This window comes from Leopardus geoffroyi, chromosome A2 (assembly GCF_018350155.1).
Source record: "Leopardus geoffroyi isolate Oge1 chromosome A2, O.geoffroyi_Oge1_pat1.0, whole genome shotgun sequence".
Taxonomy (NCBI): domain Eukaryota; kingdom Metazoa; phylum Chordata; class Mammalia; order Carnivora; family Felidae; genus Leopardus; species Leopardus geoffroyi.
In genome coordinates this window covers 7154145-7181782 of record NC_059331.1, presented here as the reverse complement: position 1 = coordinate 7181782, position 27638 = coordinate 7154145, and the positions used below count along the sequence as shown (strand labels likewise).

Here is a 27638-nt window from a genome sequence, read left to right as displayed (position 1 = left end):
GACACTTAACTGACTGAGCGCCCCAGGAGCCCCAGGACTCCATTTGAGAATGACCTCATCTCTGCTGTTTTTCTGCTTGGCCCCATTTACTCATATTCAATATTTTGCCTCTGAATAAGACAAAAAAGCTATGTTCCCATTCAGGGGGAAGGCAAGAGAGTTAATCATTCTTTGAGTTTCATCCTAGGCCCCAAATACCTGATAACACCTAAGAAGAGCCAGATCCCAAACATGTTCCAGGACATTAGTTTTGAACAAGCCTTGGTTGATAATGGCATCAATACCCCTACCTTTAGTAATTTGTGAAGTCTATTGTTCACCTGACACTTGCCTTTGATTGGACCCTACCCTGGATTCCTGAAGAAAAATGTACTCTAGGCCCTTTTCCAATATAAATCCCTAACCCCAATTCTCTTTTCCTTTCCTAGTCTCCCAGACACTCGGTCTGCCATTCTCCATCACTGATGCTATTATTCAAGAAACTCTGTTTTTACTTTCTCTGGCTTGCATTTGATTTCAATCCTGTGAGAAGCCAAAGGCCCCCTTCACTGGTCCTGTGGTACCCTCCTCTGGGTCCCTGGGCCCACCCTGCCTGCATCACCTGCACTACCACTTGTTGAGGCTAATGAGACATAGTGGGAGATCCCCAAAAATATACAGAGCAAGGGGTGCCTGGGTGGCTTAGTCGGTTAAGCAACTAGCTCTTGATTTCGTCTTAGGTCATGATCTCACAGTTCAAGTGTTCGAGCCTTGCTTTGGGCTCTCTGCTGTCTACTTGGAGCCCACATAGGGACTCTCTCTCCCTACTCTCTACCACTCCCCTGCTCACTTGCTCTCTCAAAATAAATAAACTTCAAAAAATAAAACACGCAGAGCAAAACAGCACAGAACAACACCATGTCAAACTGACACACAGGTATTTTAGAGTTTCAACCACTTGAAACTGTCCAGTATAGTTTTGTCAATCGATTGTCCTGTTGACTGGTGGTCCCTATTATCTATTTCCTGATTACCTCAGTTGCATCCTGATCACCTGTAGGGAATTTGAGAGATTTGAGGACTGATCTAGGGAGAAAACAGGACCACAAGAGGTAGAAAATCCAATGACCTTTACTGGGTTGACAAAGATTTACCATCCACTGACCTCCACCATACCTCTTGCCTATAAATTCTCATTTACCCATAAGATACTTGGATTTGAACCTGCTTTTATACTAAGGTCTCTTTTCCCCTGTTGTGATAGTGCTGAATAAAATCGGTTTTACCACTTTAAGTCCACCACTGTTTTTCCTTCAACAGGGTGGCTCTTGGACAGGGTTCTGTGACAGGGAAGTCCCAACATGAGACCATCCAAAGGCTTATGGCACAGAAGCCACCATCCAGAAGGGGAGGAGGGCAAGGGAACCCCTGGGGGAAAGGGGCATCTGGGAGGGGTCTTACTGTCTAGGTGACTTTGCTCAGCACAATGGAGGAGTCAGAGAGCTCTGAAAGGCCACAGCAGCTTGGTGTTTTACTAGGCTCTATGTCTTATCAGTGTTCAGTAGATGCTGGGTGACATTTTCACAGTATCCAAAGCAGGGAGGCTCTGAATGGCTAAAAATATGCTCGTTGGGCTATTTTAAAAGTTGGATATGCAAAAGTTTGAGTTTGGCCCCAGAGGGCTTTTGAGTTAATGGGTCAGTCTGTAGTGAAGAAATAAACAACCCAAAGGCCAATACACAGAGTGGCTTATTAGCATAACAGACCTTTATCTCACACTACACACTAAAATGAATTCCTTGAGGAGTAAACATTGAGAAGTTTTAAAAATAATAAAATGTGGAAGAAAATTAGGAAAATAACTTTTATACTCTAGAGTTTAGGAAGATTTAAAAGCAAGCTAGGAGGGGCACCTGGGTGGGCCAGTTGGTTAAGCCTCTGACTCTTGATCTCAGCTCAGGTCTTGATCTCAGGGTTGTGAGTTCAAGGCCCCCCTGCTTAAAAAAAAAAGAAGAAAAAAAAAAAGCAACCTAGGAAACCCAGAAAACATTCTTTAAAAAGTATAGGCTTGGGCACCTGAGTGGCTCAGTAGGTTAAGCGCCAGATTCCTGATTTTGGCTCAGGTCATGATCTCACAGTTCATGAGTTTGAGCCCTACATCAGGCTCTGCACTGTCAGAGTGGAGCTTGCTTGGGATTCTCGCTTTCTCTCTGCCCTCTCCCGCTTCATGAGGTTTTTTGAGGGTGATAGTGGGGCTGGTGGGGTCCAGGTTTGACGACCAAGAAAGAAATTTTGAAGACGTTTTTGGTGCAAAAAGGTGATTTTATTGAAGCACGGGGACAGGACCCATGGGCAGGAAGAGCTGCCCAGGGACCATGAGGAGAGACTGGTTACATACTATGGGGTTGGGGAGGTAAAGTCCAGGGGAAGTTTTCAGTGAGATTTTCATATGCTAAAGAAGACACACAGAATAGTGGAGGCCCAGCCATTGTCAAGCTAGGGTTGTTTTTCCCTCTAGCAAAGCATTAGCATTAAGACCATAAGGAGCTCCTGTAGAAACATTTTAATCTGCCGGCCTCAAGTATTTGTCAATGGGCTGGAGGTTATAGGGAAATTTATTTCTATCTGCCATTTCCTTCTGCCTTTGTTTACCACTTTACTATGGAGGAGTGATGGAGACTCAGGTCCTGCAGGACTATGATCTCTATCAGATAACCATTTGTTTTTCCTTTTCCTTTGTTCTTGGGCAGCCAGGAGTGTCGGAGGAATATCACACATATCCTACCTGGGGTGTTTGCAGCCTGTCAGCTTGCCTTATGCTCCCTCATTACTGCTCATTCTCTCTCTCAAAATTAAATAAACATTAAAAAAAAAAAAAGTATAGACTCGGGGCACCTGAGTGGCTCAGTCAGTTAAACATCGGACTTTGGCTCTGGTCATGATCTCACGGTTGTGGGTTTGAGCCCCAAGTCAGGGCTCAGAGCCTGGAGCCTGCTTCAGATTCTGGGTCTCCCTCTCTCCCTGCCCCTCTCCACTTGTACTCTGTCTCTCTCAAAAAATAAATAAACATTAAACAAAAAAGTATAGACTCAAAAGTATAGACTATTGGGTTATGTAAAATTAAATATTGTATACAGATATGACATCATAAAGTTAAAGAAGCAAAGTTATGTTATCAGTTAATAGATGCATGAACATTTGATTACATTGATCAAAAACTGACAATACATCTTCATAAGCCAGATTTTAAAAGGTACTTCATTAACTTAAAGACACAAAACATAAAGAACACAATCTGAGTTTTTTGTGTCTCATGTCCATGAAGTACAGCCAGACCAATACTAAACCATCCTGCACACCTAGAAAACTGATCTGAGGATTAACACAACGATCTGCACAACCTGAACCACAGAATCCAGCAGGGATACAGATGGTTCCTGGCTTAAGCTGTTAGATTTAAAATTTTTTGACTTTATGATGGTGTGAAAGTAATATGCATTCAGTAGAAACCATACTTTGAATTTTTAATTTTGATCACATTCCAGGCTACTGATAGGTGGTATGATACTCTCTTTTGATGCTGGGCGGGGGTAGCCAGCTGCAACCCCAGTCAGCCATGAGATCATGAGAATAAACCACCAGTACACTTAAAACCATTCTATGTCCATATACCCTTCCTGTTTTTCAAGTTCAGTACACTGCTTAATAAATTGCATGAGAGGGGCCCCTGGGTGGCGCAGTCGGTTAAGCGTCCGACTTCAGCCAGGTCACGATCTTGCGGTCCGTGAGTTCGAGCCCCGCGTCGGGCTCTGGGCTGATGGCTCAGAGCCTGGAGCCTGTTTCCGATTCTGTGTCTCCCTCTCTCTCTGCCCCTCCCCCGTTCATGCTCTGTCTCTCTCTGTCCCAAAAATAAATAAAAAAAAACTTAAAAAAAATAAATAAATAAATTGCATGAGATACTTACCACTTTATAAAAGATAAAATAAGCTTTGTGTTAGATAATTTTGCCCAACTGTAGGCTAATGTAGGTGTTCTAGGCATGCTCCAAGTAGGTTAGGCTAAGCTATGATGTTAGCTAGGTTAGGTGTATTAAATGCATTGTAGACTTAATGGTATTTTCTACCTGGGATGGGTTTGTCAGGGCATAGCCCCATTGTAAAGTCAAGGGAAACTGTAAATATACTTCCTTTAATAGATTCAGGACTATGTAGCTCTTCAACTTCTTTTCACAGCTTCAGTTTGTTGTAAGTTTCAAAATTTGTCAATTTTGGGGCGCCTGGGTGGCGCAGTCGGTTAAGCGTCCGACTTCACCCAGGTCACGATCTCGCGGTCCGGGAGTTCGAGCCCCGCGTCAGGCTCTGGGCTGATGGCTCAGAGCCTGGAGCCTGTTTCCGATTCTGTGTCTCCCTCTCTCTCTGCCTCTCCCCCGTTCATGCTCTGTCTCTCTCTGTCCCAAAAATGAATAAACGTTGAAAAAAAAAAAATTAAAAAAAAAAAAAACAAAATTTGTCAATTTTATGTAAAATCTATTTTAAATAGAATGATGGATGAATGAATACATCTCGATGTATAAGTGTGTAAAAAAACAAAAACAAAAACAAAAACAAACACAATCTACAGCAAATAGCTTACCTAGCATCCTTGATAATCATTACCAACCAAGACACGAATGCTTGATTTCTTTCTGACTTTACAACAGTTTGAGAGGTCCTGCACAAAGAAACGAGGTAGTATTAGAAAAAGAAAAAAACAGGGACAGAAAATTGTATTTATACGGAAAATCAAATAACGTAATGACAACTATTAGAGGAGAGCCAGGTTTCCAGGTAACTGGACTTGCATAAACAATTATCAATAGCCTTTCTCTACAAGAGCAGTAATCAATAAAACAATGAAAGGGAAAACTAAAGACCTAAGAAAGGACTGCATTAATGGAAGGGAGATCTTAGGAAGTGGTATAGGCTTAAAGTTGTAACTATCGTGTCCTGTGCATAACAAAGTGGAGAAGGGTATAAATTCAAAAAAACGCAATTGAGCATCCAGTTGTCTGGCTTCGGAGCCTGAATGGGAGCCCCTAACCCTATCCCCGCAGCCCCGCCCCCTAGACCCCAGCTCCCCAAGAATTGCCAACCAAGTCTCGCCCTTCCACCTGGTCTCACCGTAAACCGTGCCCTTCGGAATAGTCAACTAAGCCACGCCCCTAGGTGTCTCGACCCAGCTCCGCCCCACAGTCCTAGTCAACCAAACCCCGCCACGGACCTGATGCCCCCCGAGTCCCGTCCAATTCCAAATCCTGCGCTGATTCGCCCCCAGGGCCCAACCGCCTCTCTCCCCAGAAGAAAACTAGCATTTCTCTTCCACTCGCGGCCAGAAACAGACGCCTCCCGCCCGACCACCCCTCGTAATCTTACGGCTCAGCTACCGAGGCTCCGCCCCTTACGCTGTGCGAGGCCCAGAAACCGGAAGCAGAAGTGGACTCATGCGCCTGCGCGAGCTGGCGGCCATATCTCTTCGGTCCCCGTCTCGAGTCTGAGGTAGTTAATTACCTCCGTTCGTGTCCTTCCCGGCTGCCCCTGGCCAGCGCCAGGTCCGACCCGCTGGAGGCGGAGAGGTCGGCATTTACAGGACGGCCTCTCGGCCGTGCCTCCTATCCCCGCTGGAACCCAGCGGCAGGCCGCCGTTCGTCCCGAACTCACTGAATCCGGAGCTCTGGGCTGCGTCCAGCAGCCGGGGTGAGTCGGCTGTAGGTTAGAGTTAGAGAACCACCTTCGTATTTAATCGGCTTTCCAAAGCATCTTTTGGTGTCTTCTCAGAAAGTAAAAGCATCCCTGCCATTCGGGTTACGGGGACGAGCGCCTCCACCTCGTCTGTACGTTGGTCTGGATTTCAGCGTGTTCGGTGAGCACGGGGTGGTGACATTTGCTTCAACTCCGTTCCCATCTCTCCCCTCCTGGGGCAGGAGATATTTGATCGGTGAACTTTACCTTGCCTGTGGGCATCAGTTTGATACATTATATCCAGGTACATAAATGTGAACTGGTTACTTAATATCCCTGTTACCCCTCCCTCGTGGAATGCAGCTATAAATTTTAATCATTTATCTGTAGATTGCTTTGAATATCATACCGAGAGAGCGGTCTTGTGCCATTCTCAGCATTTTCTTTTATTCTTGTACCTTGCATTCCTTTTTCTTTCTTTCTTTCTTTCCTTCTTTCTTTTTAATGTTTATTTGTTTGAGAGAGAAAGCACGAACAGGAGAGGGGCAGAGAGAGAGAGATAGAGAGAATATCCCAAGCAGACTCTTTGCTCTCAACGTAGGGGCCGGATCTGGATCTCCCCATCCGTGAGATCATGACCTCAGCGGAAATCTAGAGCCAGTGGCTTAACCGACTGAGCCACCCAGGGGCCCCTTCCTTTTATTTCTTTAGGGTATTTGCTAGGACTTCCACTACGGTAGACAGACAGTACTAGAATAGTGTATAATTTGCATCCTTGCCTTGTTCCTGATCCCAGAGTTATTCTATCATTTCAGCAGTTAAATAGGATGTTTGCTGTAGATGTTTGTAGATAATAATTATTTTTTTCCAACTAAAGCTGTTCTCTAATTTTGGTGGGTTAAATTATCACCAATGGATATTCATAGAGATCAGTCACTGTTTTGTATCTAAGAGGAATAGTCATGGTTTTCTGTTAATGTGATGATTATATTAATTGAAGATTCAGTTTTTAACCACTATTCATTTCTTGACTGCACTAATATTTTTATATTACCTTGCATTCATATGTATGAATGAGATCTTGCCTATTTTATTTTGAGTTGTACTTTTCTGGTCTTGGAAACATTCAGGAAAATCGTATTTTCCACCCCTGCAATGGAATTATGAACCCTTTACTTATTTGGTGAACTTGCCTGTGAAACAATTTGTAATTTATATTTCCTTTGTGGGCATGTTTTAAACTACTGTTTTGTTTAATTAAGGGCTGGTTGTAATCAAGTTTTGTATTTATTTTAGAATGTTGCCAGAAAGGGGCGCCTGGGTGGCTCAGTTGGTTAGGTGACCAACCTCAGCTCAGGTCATGATCTCCCAGTTCGTGAGTTCGAGCCCCGCGTCGCGGGCTCTGTGCTGACAGCTTGGAGCCTGGAGCCTACTTCAGATTCTGTGTCTCCCCATCTCTCTACCCCTCCCCTGCTCATGCTCTGTATCTCTGTCTCTCATTAATAAATAAACATTTAAAAAAAAGAATGTCGCCAGAAAGTTATACTTCTTTTAGAAATTCATTCATGTCTGTACATTTTCATATATGTTTCCTTAATATTTTGGTTATATTCTCCCTGCAACATCTGTGGTTGTGACCCATTCATAATTCTATTAAAATTGCTAAAGGTATGTTGATTTCATTAGTTTTCAAAGGGCACATTTTTAGTTTTTATTCTTTTTATTAAAAAAAATTTTTTTAGCATTTATTTATTTTTGAAAGACAGAGCGTGAGTGGGGGAGGGGCAGAGAGAGAGGGAGACACAGAATCTGAAGCAGGCTCCAGGCTCTGAATTGTCAGCACAGAGTCTGACATGGGGCTTGAGCTCACGGACCCTGAGATCATGACCTGAGCTGAAGTTGGACACTTAACTGACTGAGCCACCCAGGCACCCCTCTTTTTATTAATTTTAAAAAATATCATTAATTTTGTCTTATTTTCATTTTTCTGAACGTTTGTGCTGTTCTTTTTCCAACCTTTAAATTAATCGTTAGCCCACCATTACTGATTTTTTTTCGTCTGGAGTTGATGATATTTATAAATATATAAATCACACCAGCTGTGGATTTCCAGTGTTCTCTGAAACACTTCTTTTTTTTTTTTTTTTTTAATGTTTATTTATTTAGAGAGAGCGAGCATGAGCGAGAGGGGCAGAAAGGGAGAAAGAGAATCCTAAGCCTGCTCCACGCTTAGTGTCGAGCCCGCATGTGAGGCTTGATCTCAGAACTGTGAGATCATGACCTGAGCCAAAATTAAGAGTTGCAAGCTTAACCCACTGAGCCACCCGGGTGCACCTGAAACACTTCTTTTAATTGTCTACTTCTCCCCTGCCACAAAAGTAGTCCTGACTCACTAAAGATAAAAATGTGTGTGCCTGTGTATCCCTATAATGTGCTGGCTACATTATTATGTATCACGTACCACTACCTGATATGTTTCTGTTTACTCCCCTCCCTTAAAAGATTATAACATCCCTGTGCTTCAGGACTTTTTTGTTCTGTTTAGTGCTATATCCCCTGTGACCGTATGTAGTGGGATCAGGGTAAATATTACCTAAGTAAATATGAAATAAAGAAGCAAGAGGTAAGGGCCTTAAGGGAAGTGTCCTTGCTCAAGACAGGAGGCTTAGTCAAGAGAAGGAGCTCACGAAGATAAAACATTTCAGTAGAATACTTCGTTTGTGCAGAGTGCACTCCAGAGTGCACAGCAGGGTTCCAGGCCAGACTCTGGTAATGTTAGTAAGAACAGCCTCATTAACAACTAAATTGTAAGGTCTGTGTTCAGAAATACGCTCATTGGGATTTTAGGCTCTGAAGGAAAATAGGCCTGCATTCACACGCCTGTATATGTAGTATATACGCCCTTTCTGACTGAGTAGCATTGAGTATGTGGTTAATTGATGCTAAGATTTCTCAACTCTAAACTAGTTGTAATATCTGGTTTGCAGAGCTTCTATGAGAGGAAAGCTCTTGGCAAAGTCATTCTCACATCATGGTTGCTCAAATGGCACATTACTAATGTAGTAAAGGATGTTGCAGTTTTTATTAGATTTAAAACATACTGCTGGATCCACTGCACGGACAAAACGGTTGCGTTTTTGTTATTTTAAGTTTGCGTAACAGCTGCAGAGAACGCCGTCGGAGATGACGTATTTTGCTAACTTGAGGTGTTCTTGCCCTGCTGCTGCGGTCCTCTGTACAGGCAAAATTTAGCAAGAGAGTCAAGCATGGCAGTCTTCACTGCCGCCGACACGTGGAATTGAGTCGGTTGATGCTCTTTCTCAAAAACCAAGTTTCAGAGACCCTGCAGCCCCTGGAGGGAGGATTCGGTGGTCAGAGGCTGGGAAGCAATGCCTGTTAGCCTGCCAGGAGTGCAGAAATGTCGGGAGTGGAGCCCCCAGGAAGTTGGATATATAAGTGCTGTTTTGGATTTGACATAGTGTGTATTTTTATGGTTGAAGGCATCGTGTCATAGGTTTTGCTTTTCATTATCATGGGAAAATTGACAGCTAAACTTTTAAAAATTTCAGTTAACTTACAAAATGGGACGTTTAACCTTTTTTTTTTTTTTTTTTTTTTTTTAATGATCAACACAGACCACAGCAATGGTTTCTAGCTCTAAAGAGTTTCTAGCTCTAGAGGAGATAAGATTACTTCACCTTCTTAGCAGATCAGTGTGTGTTTGGTTGGGTGTCTTGGGGCTGTGCGCGTGTGTGTTTGTTTTGAGGGGAGTGGTCCCTCATAATGGACCTGCCGTAGCATCTCGCCTCGTGAGTTGTGGGGAGATCTGGATTCTCGTGTCTTCTTTCTCTTGCTTCAGCTCTAACTTCTCAGCACTCTGGCTTTCTTCATGAAGGGAACATGAAAGAAGAAAGAGCTGCTGAGTTGCAGAAAAATATGACACAGGTAAGTAGGGGCTAATAATTCGCCAAAAGAATTTTCCATTCCACCAGGTCATTGATCTCCTAATTGTGTGGAGCAGTGGTCAGCAGTCTACTTCTCTGTTGGACCACATAGAGCTTTGAAGGCTATAGAGTCTCTATTGCAATTGAACTGCCAATTTAGCCTAAAGCAGCCCCAGACGGTACTTAAACAAATGTTTTATTGTGGTCCAGTAAAACTTTATTTACACAAGCAAATAGTAGGCTGGATTTAGCCCATGTGCTGTAGTTTGCTGACCCCTGGCCTAGAGGACAAAATATGGCTAGCTGTGGGCCTGAGATGAAAGTTGTATTTCTGCAGTCCCCTGGGTCTCAGGTCAGTGAAAAAAAGAAGAGCTCTCTGTTCCTCGGTGTGTTTTTATGCATTTAAACCTCATTCCGATATGACCCAGTGTTTCATGTTGTGCTCATTGCTATGGTGGGAAAGAAGGAAGCAGGTGAAATTGTTTCTGTCACAAGTAACTGCTGGTGTCAATGTGGAATTTATTTCATTTCTAGAGCATTTCTCTCATTTCAGCCATATGCTCTGGACTGTTCTGGATTATTATAAGACTGGAATTGGTCACCATCAAACTGTGGAAGAGATAAATTTAACATTTTAGAAGTGTAGTTAGATGCGTGAGACAGGATTGGATCAGTTAGGAAGAGAGTTACGGGGAGAGCAAAAGATCTGATGACTGCATTCTGGGGTAGATGTCAGGAGACCATAGTATCTTCAGAACTTACTATGAGTTAGTTAGTTCTCAGTTCCCCAGTATTATCAACCTCATCAGTTCTGCGTATATGGGGAGAGTTGGTACCTTTCTGAAGAGAATACGTGTGGTGTGTTTTAGGACTCCGTGGTCTTTGAGGATGTGGCTGTGGACTTTACCCAGGAGGAGTGGGCTTTGCTGGATCTTGCTCAGAGGAACCTCTACAGAGATGTGATGCTGGAAAACTTCCAGAACCTGGCCTCATTAGGTAAGAGTGGCAACATTCCTTCATTTAGTTGTTGAGAAAACAATTTTACTAATTGACCTTGTTCTAGGATTTGGACTGAGGAATTAGAATATAGTGGTAAGGGGGGGCGCCTGGGTGGCGCAGTCGGTTAAGCATCCGACTTCAGCCAGGTCACGATCTCGCGGTCCGTGAGTTCGAGCCCCGCGTCGGGCTCTGGGCTGATGGCTCAGAGCCTGGAGCCTGTTTCCGATTCTGTGTCTCCCTCTCTCTCTGCCCCTCCCCCGTTCATGCTCTGTCTCTCTCTGTCCCAAAAAAAATAAATAAACGTTGAAAAAAAAAAAAAAAGAATATAGTGGTAAATACGACAGACACTCACTGACCCCAAGGAACTTACTGTGTCTAGTGGTTTCATCATGAAAATAAACATCTGTGTAGTGAACTGTCTTTTTCTTGTGGTTAAAAGCGTTGATGCTTATTACGTGTTGAAAGTGTGGGCATAGACTTCGGGCATCCCTTTGGGTCTTAGGGAGGTTTGTGGTTTTGGTCCTTAGGATAATTTTATTGATGTCAGTGTTCTTTACTCAGAGACTACCAGGAACATACCTGTAAACAAGTGGGGTTTATTACTCAGTGACCTGGGGAGCTGTGGTATGTCTCAGAAAGGTGTTAAAAAGTACATATTATAGGGTTTGTGCTTTGGTTGAGTGATTTGGGGATGGGCCTGTGGAAGCTGGCTGTATTAGTTTCCTAGGCCTTTCATAACAAAGTACCACAAACTGTGGCTAAAAACAGCAGAGACTTATTTCATATTTCTGGAGACTGGAAATATAAGGCCAGACTCCTTTTGAAGGCTCTGTGGGAAAATTTCTCCTGTCTCTTCCCAGCTTCTGGTGGTTGCCAGCAATCCTGGGTGTTTCTTGGTACACAGCATATCATTCTTTTTTTTTTTTTTTTTTTTTTTTTTTTTTTTTAAGATTTTCTTTTTAAATAATCTCTCCACCCAATGTGGGGCTCAGACCCACAACCCCATGATCAAAAGTTGCATGCTCCACCAACTGAGCCAGCCAGGTGCCCCATGCAGCTCTCTCATTCTAATCTTTGCCTTTTTTAAAAGAAAATGTTTATTAATTTTTAAGAGAGAGACAGAGCAGGAGCTGGGGAGGTGCAGAGGGAAAGAGGGAAATAGGGTCCAAAGCAGGCTTTGTGCTGACAGCAGAGAGCCCGATGTGGGGCTCGAACTCGTGAACTGTGAGATCATGACCTGAGCCAAAGTCGGACATTCAATCGACTGAGCAACCCAGGCGCCCCTCTAATCTTTGCCTTTATCTTCACATGGCCTTTTTCCCTTTTTATGTTAATCCTTATAAGGACACTAGTCAATGGATTGAAGACCCACTTCAATCCAGTGTAACTTCATCTTGACTTGATTATATCTACAAAGACCCTATTTCCAAAGTACCATTCTGAGGTTTCAAGTGAACATGACTTTTTTTAAAAATTTTAGACAGAACGCACGCTAGTGGGGGAGAGGAAGGGGGGGCGAGAGGGAGAGGGGGAGGGGGAGAGGGAGAGGGAGAGAAAATCTTAAGCAGGCTCCATGCTCAGCGAGGAGCCTGACGAGGGGCCTGATCCCATGACCCTGGCTGGGATCATGACCTGAGCTGAAATCAAGAGTCACTTAACCGACTGAGCCACCCAGGTGTCCCTGACATTTTGTTTTAAGACACTTTTTTTTAGAGCAGTTGTAGATTCACAGCAGAATGGAGCAGTAGATGCAGCGATTTCTCATATATGCCCTGCCCCTGTACAGGTACAGTGTGTCTTCTGCTATCAGCATCTACCAGAGTGGTACGTTTGTTACAACTGACAAACCTGAATTGACACAGCATCATCACCCTGCATCCATAGTTTACATTAGGATTCACTCTTGGTGTTATACATTATGTGGTTTGGACAAATACGTAATTGTATATATATCAATCATTATAGTATCATACAGAGTGGTTTAACTGCCTTAAAATTCTCTTTGCTTTGTCAGTTCATCTCTTCTTCCCCTCTAACCTGTGGCAGCCACTGATCTTTTTACTGGCTTCATAGTTTTGGCTTTTCCAGAATGTCATGTAGTTGGAATCATATGGACCAAATCGTATCGGTTTTCCCGTGGCTTCTTTCACTTAGTAATATGCATTTATGATTCTTCCATGTCTTTTTGTGGCTTGATAGTTCATTTCTTTTTGGTTCTGAATGATATTTCATTGTCTGGATGTACCACAGGTTTAGTTATTCATTCACCCACTGAATGACTTTTTTTTTTTTTTTTTTTTTAACGTTTATTCGTCTTTGAGAAACAGAGAGAGACAGAGCATGAGTGGGGAAGGGGCAGAGAGAGGGAGACACAGAATCGGAAGCACGCTCCAGGCTACAAGCTGTCAGCACAGAGCCCGACGCAGGGCTTGAACTCACGAACTGCGAGATCGTGACCTGAGCCAAAGTCGGATGCTCAACCGACTGAGCAACCCAGGAGCCCCATGAAGGATATCTTAATTGTTTCGATGCTTGGGCAGTTTTGACTAAAGCTGCGGTAAACCTGTGTGTGCAGGTTTTTGTGTGGACATGTTTTCATCTCCTTTGGGTAAATTCCAAGAAGTGTGATTGCCCTATCATACTATCTTCCAAAGTGGGTGTCCCTATTTGCATTCCCTCCAGCAACGAATGAGAGTTCCTTGCCAGCGTTTGTTGGTGTCAGTGTTCTGGATATTAGCTGTTCTCATAAGCATGTGGTAGTATCTCATGTTTCAATTTGTGTTTTCCTGATGACGTTTTGGACTATATTTTCATATGTTTATTTGTCATCTGTATCTCTTCTTTGGTGAGGTGTCTGTTGAGGTCTTTGGCCCGCTTTTTACTCAGGTTGTTTGTTTTCTTATTGTTGAATTTTAAGAGTTCTTTGTTTATGGGGGTGCCTGGCTGGCTTAGTCAGTAGAGCATGTGGCTCTTGATCTTGGGGTTGTGAGTTTGAGTCCCACATGGGTGTAGAGATTACTTAAATAAATAAACTTTAAAAAAATTATTTATTTTGGATAACAGTCCTTTATCAGATGTGTCTTTTCTAGATGTTTTCTCCCAGTCTGTGGCTTATCTTTTCATTCTCTTGCCTGTGTCTTTTGCAGAGCAATACTTTTTTAATTTTAATGTAGTCTAACTTGTGAATTTCTCTTATGGGTTATGCCTTTGGTGTTGTATCTAAGAAGTCATCTCCAGACCCTAGGTCATCTAGATTTTCTCCTATGTTTTCTTCCAGGTATTTCATAGTTTTGCATTTTACATTTAGGTCTTTGATCCATGCGATCCCTTTTTGAGTTGATTTTTGTGAAAAGTGTAAAAGTCTGTGTCTAGGTTAATTTTTTTCCATGTTGAGGTCTAGTTGTTTCAGTCTTTGTTGAAAAGACTATCTTCTCTATTATCTTTGCTCCTTTGTCAAAGATCAGCTGACTGTGTTTATGTAGGTCTATTTCTGGGCTCTCTGTTCTGTTTCATTGATCTGTTTGGACATAAATTTTCAAGGGACACTGTTCAGTCCACAGGTGGTCACTTTAGATTGGATGCTGACGAAAAGAGGTAGAAATTTTATTATGGAGTAGTGTGTGTGTATTGCGGGGGGGGGGGGGGTCACCCTTAGATTAAATTACATAGTGGCCTTGTTTTGCTTAATTTTATCATGGTCTCAGCATAACCTTGTTTAAGATTGGTATTCTGTGAGATTTTTATATTCAACAGGAGAACAAAGGGTCCTGAGTATCAGACCAGCTTCTAATATTGAAGTTATATTGAAGTTTAGATATGATTGTCACATTGGTTCTAGAAATCAGAGGCTGTGTCATTGTCTCTGTCACTGTCAACCCCCCCCTACCGTGCCCCCACTTGAAAAACTTTTTTGACGTCTTGTTGAAATTAAATTTACCTTGCCCATAATTAGAGTATCAGAAGAGCAAAATTTTGACTGTCATGGAAATGTTCATGGTTAGTCATTGTTTTCCGTCATGATAAGCCTTTCTGCATTACTAGGGTATCCACTCCATACACCGTATCTGATCTCCCAGTGGAAACAAGAGGAGGACTTGGAAACAGTGGAAAGAGGACCTATCCAGGGGGAGCACCAGGAAGGCAAGAATCCTTGGGAGAAACTATCCTGGTTGGGGGGATATTACGTTTGGAAAAATCAAATAAAAGCAGAGCAAAATTTTGTTTTGTTTGAGGGGTCTGATCTTCCAGATTCCTTGTTTTGATTTTTTATCAGTATTCTCACAGTGTCCTTGTTCTTGGACAGATCTGTATTTTCTCTTGTAAGTTAGTATTTGGTCATGTGCACTTTATCCGGTTCCTTTGTGTTTTGTTCTCCTAATAATTCCCTATTTGTGTCACTATCAGTCCTAGTCTTCATAGAATTATTTCTTAGTCGCATACAATTTTGACCATTGTGCATATTATTACCAAAGTCCTGAAACAGCCACACTTCCAGAAGTCCTTTGCTTATAGGTGCGTTTACTTTTTTGTTTCAGGTTTTGAGACTCAACTTAAAACTAGAGAATCAGTTACTCCACAAGATACTTATGGACAAAAAATATCCAACGAACAGAAGATAGTTAGATTCAAAAGGAATGATTCTTCGTCATCCATTTTACACAAAAACGGGGAATACCGGGGTATTTATTATCAGAACAAAAACCGTGAGAGACATTTGAGGTAAGTAAGAAAAAGTAATGCCTGAGGAGAGGATCTTAAAATGTCATAAAACTTAAAAAAACACGTATATAGAACTTGGTCAAAAATTGTGAATTCATAAAGAATTTTTGCAAGATTTTTTTTTTTTTTTTGAAAATTACATTGAGATCTTCAGTATTTGACACATAGTTCAGTTGCAAGCAATTATCAGAAAAATTATATAAGTCAAAACAACTCACTGATAATATTTGCTATGGTAGAGCCCTCTGGGAGAACTTTGAACTTGTAACTTGATGGGGGCAGAAAATGTACATAATCCCTGAAAATGGTAAAAATTTATTTACCACTAATAACGTGCTTTTTATTTTTAAAAGAAGCCCCGTGGTGGAGAACGTCAGTGAACACAGTGAAGAAAATCGGCGTGGACAAACCTTTGGCCAAATCTCACATCTGAATATACTGAAGAGAACTACTGAAGTAAAGTCCTATGAATGCCGCGAGTGTAAAACGGCCTTCGCAGATCATTTATCCCTTAAAAATCACATCGGGTCTCACGCCGGAAGCAAACCCTATCAGTGTAAAGAATGTGGGAAAGCTTTTCATTTTCTTGCTTGTTTTAAGAAGCATGTGAAAACTCCCACTGAAGGGAAACCCTATGAATGTAAGGAGTGTATGAAAGCCTTCGCTTGCTCTTCATTCTTTAGGGCACATATGAAGATTCACACTGGAAAGACGAACTATGAATGTAAAGAATGTGGAAAGACCTTTAGCTGTTCTTCATCCCTCACGGAACACAAAAGGATTCATAGTGGAGATAAGCCTTATGAATGTCGGGAATGTGGGAAGGCCTTTAGTTGTTCCTCCTCACTCTCCAAACACAAGAGGATTCATAGTGGAGATAAGCCATATGAATGTAAGGAATGTGGGAAGGCCTTTAGTTCTTCCTCTCACCTTATAATACACATAAGAATTCATACTGGAGAGAAGCCTTACGAATGTAAAGAGTGTGGGAAGGCCTTCAGTGAGTCCTCAAAACTCACTGTCCACGTCAGAACACACACAGGAGACAAACCATATAAATGTAAGGAATGTGGGAAAGCCTACAATTGTCCCTCCTCCTTAAGTATCCACATGAGAAAACACACTGGAGAGAAACCCTATGAATGTCTGGAATGTGGAAAAGCCTTCTATCTTCCCACTTCTCTGAATACACACGTGAAAAATCAAAGTAGAGAGAAACCCTATGAATGTAAGGAATGTGGAAAAGCCTTCAGTTGTCCCTCATCCTTCAGAGCACACGTGAGAGATCACACTGGAAAGATACAATATGAATGTAAGGAATGTGGGAAGGCCTTTAGCCGTTCTTCATCCCTCACAGAACATTTAAGAACTCACAGTGGAGAGAAGCCTTATGAATGTAAGGAATGTGGGAAAGCCTTTATTAGTTCCTCCCACCTTACAGTACATATAAGAACTCACACTGGAGAGAAACCTTATGAATGTAAGAAATGTGGAAAAGCCTTCATTTATCCCTCAGCCCTTAGGATCCACATGAGAACACACACTGGGGAGAAACCCTATGAATGTAAGGAATGTGGGAAAGCCTTTCGCCATTCTTCATACCTTACTGTCCATGCAAGAATGCACACTGGAGAGAAGCCCTTTGAATGTCTGGAGTGTGGGAAAGCCTTCAGTTGTCCCTCATCCTTTCGAAGACATGTAAGAAGCCACACTGGAGAGAAACCCTATGAATGTAAGGAATGTGGGAAAGCCTTTGTGTGCCCTGCCTACTTTCGAAGACATGTGAAAACTCACAGCAGAGAAAATACATAAATGTCAGAAATATGGGAGTGTCTTCAAGGCATTTTCACATCCTCCATCTAACATTGCGGAGATACCCTATGAATGTAAGAAAGCAGGAAGTTGTTGCTTATCTGTTTGAAGACTCGAGAACTCACAGCTGAGAGAAACCTGTGTATGTTAACCTTGTGGTAACACCTTCAATGAACATCACTTAACTGTGGATAAGGAAGCTTAACTAGAAGCGCGGATCAGTGACTCACCTTGAAAGTGGACTGCTGGCTCATTGATTTTCACTTTCTGTTTTCTGGTGTGAATATTTAAAGTGATAAGTTTTCCTCTAATACTTTTTCAGCTCTAACCATGCTTAAATTGTGAGGTACTTTTATTTGGGCTGAGACGTAAATGTTCTTCATAACAAAATCTTTTGGACCCATAAGGGGATTTGAGGTATTTTTCATAGGCAGGCAGGAGTGTTTTTTTTTTTGTTTGTTTGTTTTTTTAATTAGTTTCTAATTAATGCTCATTGTTCTCCAAGTATACGAACATTATGGTATCAACACTTTGGTATTTGTGATTTCTTTTGTAATTTTTTTCTTGTAACTGGTAGTTTCATTTTGATCCAGCATGGTAGATACTGGAAATTGCCTACTTGGTATTTTTTTCTTTTTTCTTTTTTCTTTTTTCATACTTATTTATTTTGGGGAGAGTGCAAGTGGAGGAGGGGCACAGAGAAGGAGAATAGAGTATCTGAAGCAGGCTTTGTGCTGACCGGCTGACAGAAGTGAGCCCAATGTGGGGCTTGAACCTACAACCCTTGAGATCATGATCTGAGCTGAAGTCAGATGTTTAACGAACTGAGCCACTCAGGTGCTCCTTTTCTTTTTCTTTCTTTCTTTCTTTTTTTTTTTTTTTAACTAAGAACTTCTAGTTTTTGATGTTATCAGTTTTTACTATTAAAAGCTTTTCCTGTCTAATACACAATTTCAGCAGAAATTAATAAGTGCGAAGTTCTCGAAAGAAGAGTCGCCTCTGATACCTTGTTTTTGTATGTTGTTCTTTGTCCTTACTCAAGGCTGGGAGTTGGACCCAGTGTTTTGAGTTTAAAAAGAGACATTGTGAGAAGAAAGCTAGAAGTAAAGTTGGTTGAGCTGGCTTGTATGTGTTGGACATGGTTGGGACTTCATTTCTCAAAATCATTTCCTTTATCCAGTTCCAGGTTAGAGTTGTTGAAAGTAGTTTGCATGAAATGGGAAGGCAGAAGAAGCCATCATTCTTCATTTAGTGGAGCCATCCAATGAAGACAGATGCATAGGGGCCAGGTGGGCTTCAGTTTCCAGCTCATTTTCCTGATTACTGGACCCACCAATCAATTCTAGCTTGAAACAGAACATTATATGTTTTCGCTTCAGTAACCTCAGAGACAGCAGCTCTGTAGACCTCTCCATAAGTTCCTCCATCATGGTCATACACAGCTTCTTAGATTCTCTGGCAAGTTCCAGCACTGTCATTTTGCTGATATTATAGTCCCTCTGGCACATCAACTGAATATGTAGAATTGGCGCCATTTTGGAGCAGGATTGTTATCTGTGGTCCAATCCATCACGTCACTTTGCTCAAGGGGAAAGACAGCTATGTAAATCCCCTGGGACCTCAAGTGAGAAGAGCTGTGGACGGCAGGGAAGATCAGTTATAATTGTAAGCATCAGACAGGGTGTCATCCTATTTTACTGGAGGAAGATGTATATTTGACACCTTCAAACATTTTTCTGCTTTTTTGAGAAAGAGGAGTTCTTTAGTTTATGCTTCTTCAGGTACATTTAGCTATACTTCTCCCTTCCGTTACATTTCCACTTTATTTCTGAAAGTATACCTATGGCACTTTCCCTTTATCATTTTCTGCTCTTTTAGTAAAGCATATATATACCAATATGCATGAAGTGTGCTACTCCTAAGTGTATAACTTGATGAAATTTTTCTTATGTACACACCCTGATAATCAGAACATTCCCAGGATTCCAGAAAGTTTATTTATCTGCCTTGTCAATAATTGTTCCACAAAGGAAACCACAATTTTGACTTTTCATTCAATTTATTAGGTTTGCTTACTCTTGATTTTCTTGATCTTTATCTAAGTGCTTAAATACAATATGTACAATTACGTGTTTGGTTTCTTAGTGTGCTGTCTGGTTTACATTTTAATTGCTCCTTTCACAGACTTAACACTCATTTCTCTTGATATACGTTTTGTATGTAGGAATGAGATCACTGGGTAGACTTTATCTTTAGTTTCGATAGTTACTGCCGTTTTTCAAAAAGGTAGATTACACCTATCATCCTAAAAGCAATGTGTGGAAATTGTGATTATTCCATTTAGCTGGCCAAACTTTCTAATTTCAGCCATCCAGCAGAGGATATGGTAACATCCTGCTTTGGTTTTAGTTTGCAGTTACCTGATATGTAAGGATGAGAAGTACGTTTTACGTGCTTATTGGATACCTTTTATGAGGGCATCCTGTTGAAGCATTTCACCCATGCTTGGTTCCTTTTTTATTTGAAGGGTTTCTAGGTATTTATCCTTTATTGTATGTATGTGTATCTCTATATCTAAGCACATATACATACATATATAAAACCTTTATATATGTGTGTGTGTCTATGTTACGTATATTACATATACATATATTACAAATAACATTTCCCAGTCTCTGGCTTCTCTTTTCACTCTTCTCATTTTTGTAAGTTATAAAGAGTTTATTATCATGACGAATTCTGTCTGTGTGTCTTGGCTGTGCGTTTTTGGGTTAGCTATTCTTCCTGGCAGGCTATTTCTCTCTGCTGTAGGTCCCAGAAGATCCAGGCTCTTTCTTTCCATGTTGAAGTCTCAGGGAGAAAAGAATCGATGGCCTTTTTGGATAACTCCAATATGTTGATTATAATAGAATCTGACTGGCTCACTTGCTAATTGTTATCGAGTCACAGTGCAGTGTCCCGATTTAAGGCAGGCTCCCATGCTCATCCAGAAACCAGAGTAGAGTCTGCACTGAGTCAGAGTCCTGACAATTGTCATGTATACAGAGAGGGGAGGAGGCAGCAGTGGGCAGGTGCAGATATGGGAATAGAGGTAATCTTGTCTGCTAGCATGTTGTGCTTACTGTGGTCTTAGCAATAGTGGGGAACTGAAGTCTGGTAACTCAACAAGGGCTAAGTAATTGTAGAAATCCTTTCATAAAGGTTAGATGCCATCTGTTAACATATCTTTAGATTGCTAAAGGTGGCTTCTCAATCTCTATGTTGCTTTGTCGTATGTAGGGAAATCCGGGAGTGAGACACAATTTTTTTATTCTTCATTTGTTTCTATATTTTTAGAATTTCCTTATCAATTTTCACAAATACGCTGAGAGTATGCTTGGAATTGGCATTGACTTGATGCAATAACCTGAATGAAATTGACATCTTTATGATACTGAGTCTTCCAACTGAACATAATATAATCATCCATTTACCAAGGTTGTCTGTAATTTCTCTTAACAGTATTTCATGCTTTAATTGTAGAGGTCTTGAATATTTTTAATTTATTTCTAGGTATGTGGTATGTTTTGCTTTGTAAATATTTTTATTTATTTCCTTTTTGATTTTTCAGCTAGCGCGAATTGCAATTCCTTTTTGTACTTTGACCTTTTTATCCAATGACATTCATAAATTAAATTATTATTTGAAATATTATTCAAATAGTTTGTGGATTATTTTGGATTTTCTGTGCATACAATCCTGTCAGTTACAAAAGAAAGTCTTACTTGATTCTCCCCCTCCCTTTTCTTTTTTTAAGTAGGCTCCACGCCCAGTGTGGAGCCCAACGCAGGGATTCAACTCATGACCTTGAGATCAAGAGTTGGAAGCTTAACTGACTGAACCATCCAGGCACCCCAAAACATCTTAACTTGGTTTCTAAACTTTGTGGGTTTTTTTTTTTTCACCTCATTGCTTTATAATGATGAATATGAGCATCTTTGTCCTGTTCCTGACCTTAGGGGGAAATGTGCCATATTTCAGAAGTATAATAATAACTATAGTTTTCATAGATTAATTTTATTAATTTATTATTATTTTTTAAATTTACATTCATTAGTTATCAGATAGGGCAACAATGATTTCAGTAGATTCCTTAATGCCCCTTACCCATTTAGCCCATACCCCCTCCCACAACCCCTCCAATAACCCTCAGTTTGTTCTCCATATTTAAGAGTCTCTTATGTTTTGTCCCCCTCTCTGTTTCTATATGATTTTTGCTTCCCTTCTCTTATGTCCATCTGTTTTGTATCATAAAGTTCTCATATGAGTGAAGTCATATGACACTTGTTTTTCTCTAATTTTGCTTACCATAATACCTTCTAGTTTCATCCACATAGTTGCAAATGGCAAGATTTCATTCTTTTTGATTGCGGAGTAATATTCCATTGTCTATATATATACCACATCTTCATCCATTCATCTGTCGATGGACATTTGGGCTCTTCATACTTTGGTTATTGTTGATAGTGCTGCTATAAACATTGGGGTGCATGTGTCCCTTCAAAACAGCATATCTGTGTCCCTTGGATGAATACCTATTAGTGCAGTGGCTGGGTCAAAGGGTAGTTCTATTTTTAATTTTTTGAGGAAATTCCATACTGTTTTCCAGAGTGGCTGCACCAGTTTGCATTCCCACCGGTAGTGCAAAAGAGATCATCTTTCTCTGCATCTCGCCAACAACTTTTGTTGCCTGAGTTGTTAATGTTAGCCATTCTGACAGGTGTGAGGTGGTATCTCATTGTGATTTTGATTTCTATTTTCCTGATGACAAGTCATGTTGACCATTTTTTCATGTGTCAGTTGGCCATGGATGACAAGGCCAAGGATGTCTTCTTTGGAGAAGTGTCTATTCATGTCTTTTGCCCATTTCTTCACTGGATTAGTTGCTTTTTGGGTGTTGAGTTTGAGAAGTTCTTAATAGATTTTGGATACTAACCCTTTATCTGATATGTCATTTGCAAATATCTTCTCCCATTCCGTCGGTTGCCTTTTAGTTTTGCTGATGTTTCCTTCACTGTGCAGAAGCTTTTTATTTTGATGAGGTCCCAATAGTTCATTTTTGCTTTTGTTTCCTTTGCATCTGGAGACGTGTTGAGTAAGAAGTTGCTGCAGCCAAGGTCAAAGAGGTTTTTGCCTGCTTTCTCTTTGAGACTTTGATGGCTTCCTGTCTTATGTTTAGGTCTTTCATCCATTTTGAGTTTATTTTTTGTGTATGGTGTAAGAAAGTGGTCCAAGTTCATTCTTCTGCATGTTGCTGTCCAGTTTTCCCAGCGCCACTTGCTGAAGGGACTGTCTTTATTCTATTGGATATTCTTTCCTGCTACATCAAAGATTAGTTGGCCATACGTTTGTGGGTCCATTTCTGGGTTTTCTGTTCTGTTCCATTGAGTGTTTTTGTGCCAGTACCATAGTTTCTTTTTTTTTTTTTTTTTTTCAACGTTTATTTATTTTTGGGACAGAGAGAGACAGAGCATGAACGGGGGAGGGGCAGAGAGAGAGGGAGACACAGAATCGGAAACAGGCTCCAGGCTCTGAGCCATCATCCCAGAGCCCGACGTGGGGCTCGAACTCACGGACCGCGAGATCGTGACCTGGCTGAAGTCGGACGCTTAACCGACTGCGCCACCCAGGCGCCCCAGTACCATAGTTTCTTGATGATTACAGCTTTGTAATACAGCTTGAAGTCCGGGATTATGATGCCTTCTGCTTTGGGCTTTTTTTTTTTTTTTTTTTTTTTCAAGATTGCTGTGGCTATTCAGGGTCTTTGCTGGTTCCACACACATTTTAGGATTGTTTGTTCTAGCTCTGTGAAGAATGCTGGTGTTATTTTGATAGGTATTGCATTAAATATGCATATTGCTTTGGGTGGTATTGACATTTTAACAATATTTATTCTTCCTATCCAGGAGCATGGAATATTTTTCCATTTTTTGTGTCTTCTTCAATTTCTGTCATAACCTTTCTGTGGTTTTCAGTGTATAGATTTTTCACCTCTTTGGTTAGATTTATTCCTACATATTTTATGGTTTTTGGTGCAATGGTAAATGGGATCGATTCCTTGCTTTCTCTTTCTGTTGCTTCATTATTGGTGTATAGGAATGCAACCGATTTCTGTACATTGATTTTATATCCTGAGACTGTGCTGAATTCATGGATCAGTTCTAGCATTTTTTTTGTGTGGAATCTTTTGGGTTTCCATATAAAGTATCATGTCATCTGCGAAGAGTGAAAGTTTGACCTCCTGGCAGATTTGGATGCCTTTTATTTTTTTGTGTTGTCTGATTGCTGAGGCTAAGACTTCCAATACTATGTTGAATAACGGTGGCAAGAATGGACATCCTTGTCTTGTTCCTGACCTTAGGGGGAAAGCTCTCAGTTTTTCCCCATTGAGGATGATATTAGCAGTTGTTCTCTCATATATGGCTTTTATGATCTCGAGATATGATCCTTCTATCCCTACTTTCTTCAGGGTTTTTATCAAGTAATAATGCTGTATTTGGTCAAATGCTTTCTCTGCCTCTATTGAGAGGATCATGTGGTTCTTGTCCTTTGTTTTATTGATATGATGAATCACGTTGATTGTTTTGTGGATATTGAACCAGTCCTGCAACCCAGGTATAAATCCCACTTGGTTGTGGTAAGTCATTTTTTTAATGTAGGATCCGGTTGGTTAATATCTTGTTGAGAAATTTTGAATCTATGTTCATCAGGGAAATTGGTCTATAGTACTTTTTTTAGTGGAATCTTTGTCTGGTTTTGGAATCAAGGTAATGCTGGCTTCATAGAATGAGTTTGGAAGTTTTTCTTCCATTTCTATTTCTTGGTACAGCTTCAAGAGAAGAAGTGTTAACTCTTGCTTGATTGTTTGGTAGAATTCCTCTGGAAAGCCATCTGGTCCTGGACTCTTGTTTTTTGGAAGATTTTTGATTACTAATTTGATTTCTTTACTGTTTATGGGTCAATTCAAATTTTCTATTTCTTGTTTCAGTTTTGGTAGTTTATAGGTTTCTAGGAATTTGTCCATTTCTTCTAGATTGCCCATTTTATTAGCGTATAGTTGCTCATAATATTCTATTATTGTTTATTATTATTATCTGCAGTGTTGGTTGTGATCTCTCCTCTTTCATTCTTGATTTTATTTATTTGGGTCCTTTCCCTTTTTTTTTTTTTTTTTTTGCTCAAACTTGCTAGGGGGTTATCAATTTTTTTAATTCTTTCAAAGAATCAGCTTCTGGTTTCGTTGATCTGTTGTACTGTTTTTTTTTTTTTGTTTTGTTTTGTTTTGTTTTTTTGATTTGTTTTGTTTTTTGTTTTGGTTTCAACAGCATTGATTTCTGCTCTAATCTTTATTATTTCCTGTCATCTGCTGGTTTGGGGTTTTATTTGCTGTTCTTTTTCCAGCTCTTTAGGGTATAAGGTTAGGTCGTATATTGAGACCTTTCTTCTTTCTTTAGGAAGGCCTGGATTGCTATATACTTCCCTCTTATGACTGCCTTTGTTGCATCCCAGAGGTTTTGGGCTGTGGTGTTATCATTTTCATTGGCTTCCATGTACTTTTTAATTTCCTCTTTAATTTCTTGTTTAGCCCATTCATTCTTTACTAAGATGTTCTTTAGTCTACAAGTGTTTGTTTTTCCAAATTTTTTCTTGTGGCTGATTTTGAGTTTCATAGCTTTGTGGTCTGAAGATATGCACAGTGTGATCTCGATCCTTTTGTACTTGTTGAGGGCTTGTTTGTGTCCCAGTATGCGATCTATTCTGGAGAATGTTCCATGTACACTGCAGAAGAATGTATATTCCCTTGCTTTAGGATGAAATGTTCTGAATATATCTGTTAAGTCCATCTGGTCCAGTGTGTCATTCAAAGCCATTGTTTCCTGTTGATTTTCTGTTTAGATATCTGTCCATTGCTGTAAGTGAGGTGTTGAAGTCCCTCCTATTATGGTATTATCATCAATGAGTTTGTTTATGTTTGTGATTGATTTATATATTTGGGCGCTTCACATTTAGAGCATAAATATTTACAATTGTTAGGTCTTCTTAGTGGATAGTCCCCTTAATTATGATATAATACCCTTCTTCATCTCTTGTTAAAGTCCTTATTTTAAAGTCTAGATTGTCTGATATAAGTATGGCTACTCCAGCTTTCTTTTGGTGACATTAGCATGATAGATGGTTCTTCATCCCCTTTCTTTTTTTTTTTTTTTTCCAACGTTTATTTATTTTTGGGACAGAGAGAGACAGAGCATGAATGGTGGAGGGGCAGAGAGAGAGGGAGACACAGAATCGGAAACAGGCTTCAGGGTCTGAGCCGTCAGCCCAGAGCCCGATGCGGGGCTCGAACTCACAGACCACGAGATCGTGACCTGGCTGAAGTCGGACGCTTAACCGACTGCACCACCCAGGCACCCCTCTTCATCCCCTTTCAATCTGAAGGTGTCTTTAGGTCTAAAATGGGTGTCTTGTAAACAGCATATAGATGGATCTTGTTTTCTTATCCATTCTGTTACCCCGTGTGTTTTGATTGGAGCATTTAGTCCATTGATGTTTAGAGTGAGTACTAAAGATAGAGTTTATTACCATTATGTTTCTTGTAGAGTTGGAGTTTCTGGTGTTCTCTGGTCCTTTTTAGTCTTTTTTTGCTTTTGGTCCTTTTTTTTTTTTTTTCCCCCATCGTTTCTCCCCTCTTTCCATCTTCTCTCCCCCTTAAAATTTCTTGCAGTGCTGGTTTAGTGGTCACAAACCCCTTTAATTTTTGTTTGGGAAATTTTTAATCTCTTCTATTTTGAATGACTGCATTGCTGGATGAAGAATTCTTGGCTGCATATTTTTTCCGATTCAGCACATTGAATATATCCTGCTTCTCCTTTCTGGCCTGCCAATTTTCTGTGGATAGGTCTGCTGCAAACCTGAACTGTCTTCCCTTGTAGGTTAAGGACTGTTTTTCCCTTGCTGCTTTCATGATTCTTTCCTTGCCTGAGTATTTTGTTTGACTATCATATACCTAGCTGATGGTCAGTTTTTGTTGAATCTAATGGGATTCTTCTGTGCTTTCTGGAATTTGATGTCTGTCTTTCCCTGGGTTAGGAAAGTTTTCTGCGTGATTTTCTCACATAACCCTCTTCCCTTTTACTGTCTCTTCATCTTCTGGGACCCCTGTGATTCTGATGTTACTCCTTTTGAATGAGTCACTGATTTCTGTCATTCTTTAATTGTGTTCTTTCGCCTTGTCTCCTCTTTTTTTTTTTTTTTTTTCTTCATTATTCTCCATAAGTTTGTTTTCTGTATGGCTGATTTGCTACTCTGACTCCTCTATCCTTGCCACCATGGCATCCATTGGAAAGTGCAGCTCAGTTATAGCATTTTTTATTTCATCCTGGCTAGCTTTTACTTCTTTTATCTCTGCAGAGAGGCATTCTAATCTATTTTCGGCCCCAGCTAGTATTCTTACTATTACGATTCTAAGTTCTGGTTTGGACATCTTGCTTGTACCTGTGTTGGTTAAGTCCCTGGGTCTTGTTTCTTCCTGCTCTTTCTTTTGGGGTAAATTCCTTTACTTCGTCATTTAGAATGGTGAAAAGAAATTAATAAGATAAAAATTTAAAAACACACACACACACAAGTCAAATAAATGTTGCTAGATCCTAGATGTGTTTTGGTCTGGTTGTTGAAAGGAGCTTGATAGATTAGAGAAAAGGGGGTGGGAGGAGGGAAAACCTGAAAATTTGAAAAAAATGAATTCAATAAAATAGGATAAAGTGAAATGATGGAAGTAAAATAGATTTTGAAAAATTTACAAAAATGTAAAAAATATAGTAGAAAAAAGTTAAAAATATTTTTAATAAAAATTGAAAATAAAATTTTTCTGTTTCTGTATTAAAGAAAAAGAAATGAAAAAGAAGAAAAAAAAATTGAATAGGTGGACCAGCAAACAGATAGAAATACAATTTAAATTACATCATTTTCCCCTAACATCAAACTATGAAGCAATTTATAGTATGTAAACTAAGCGGGCAGAGAGACTTGTGTTTCTGAAGAGCGAGGTTGGCCCGGTTGGGCGGGGTTTAGTGTAAAGGCTCTGTTCTCCACTAGGTGGCGCTGCTTAATTTACTAGGGTGGATTGTTGTGGCGCCTGTAGGTGTGTATGCACATGCGCGAGCGGGGTGAAAATGGCGTCATCCAGCTAGTCAGACTAGTATCGGAACTCTGTTCTCCCCGACCAGCAATCGTGTACCTGTCCTTTGTCTCTGGCTTCCGTCCACTCCCTGCTTTTACACTGTCCGTGAGCAAGCCATCAGGTTGCCAGGTGGCACCTCGCTACTGAGTTTTATCCCAGACGCGGCTGTGTTTCCTGACCCCTTACTTATGAAGGAATGCAGCTCCCCCTCCCCCCCCACTCAGACCTTCAGGGGGAGGGTCTCACCGAACA

General features: G+C 40.6%; 1 protein-coding gene across 3 annotated transcripts; it reads left to right on the top strand.

Moving 5' to 3' along the window:
- Positions 1-5457: 5457 nt before the first annotated feature.
- On the top strand, positions 5458-20863 carry LOC123607349 (zinc finger protein 699). 3 transcript variants are annotated; one of them, XM_045496510.1, is made up of 6 exons: positions 5458-5711; positions 9556-9641; positions 10510-10636; positions 14681-14779; positions 15175-15358; positions 15712-20863. In XM_045496510.1, the coding sequence occupies exons 2-6, from the start codon at positions 9597-9599 to the stop codon at positions 17168-17170; spliced, it is 1914 nt and encodes a 637-aa protein (XP_045352466.1). In that variant the 5' UTR covers positions 5458-5711; positions 9556-9596; the 3' UTR covers positions 17171-20863. The 3 variants fall into 3 exon arrangements, with proteins under 3 accessions (XP_045352466.1, XP_045352465.1, XP_045352467.1); XM_045496509.1 differs by having other exon boundaries at positions 5458-5877; XM_045496511.1 differs by having other exon boundaries at positions 5469-6000; positions 15715-20863.
- The last annotated feature ends 6775 nt before the right edge of the window (positions 20864-27638 follow it).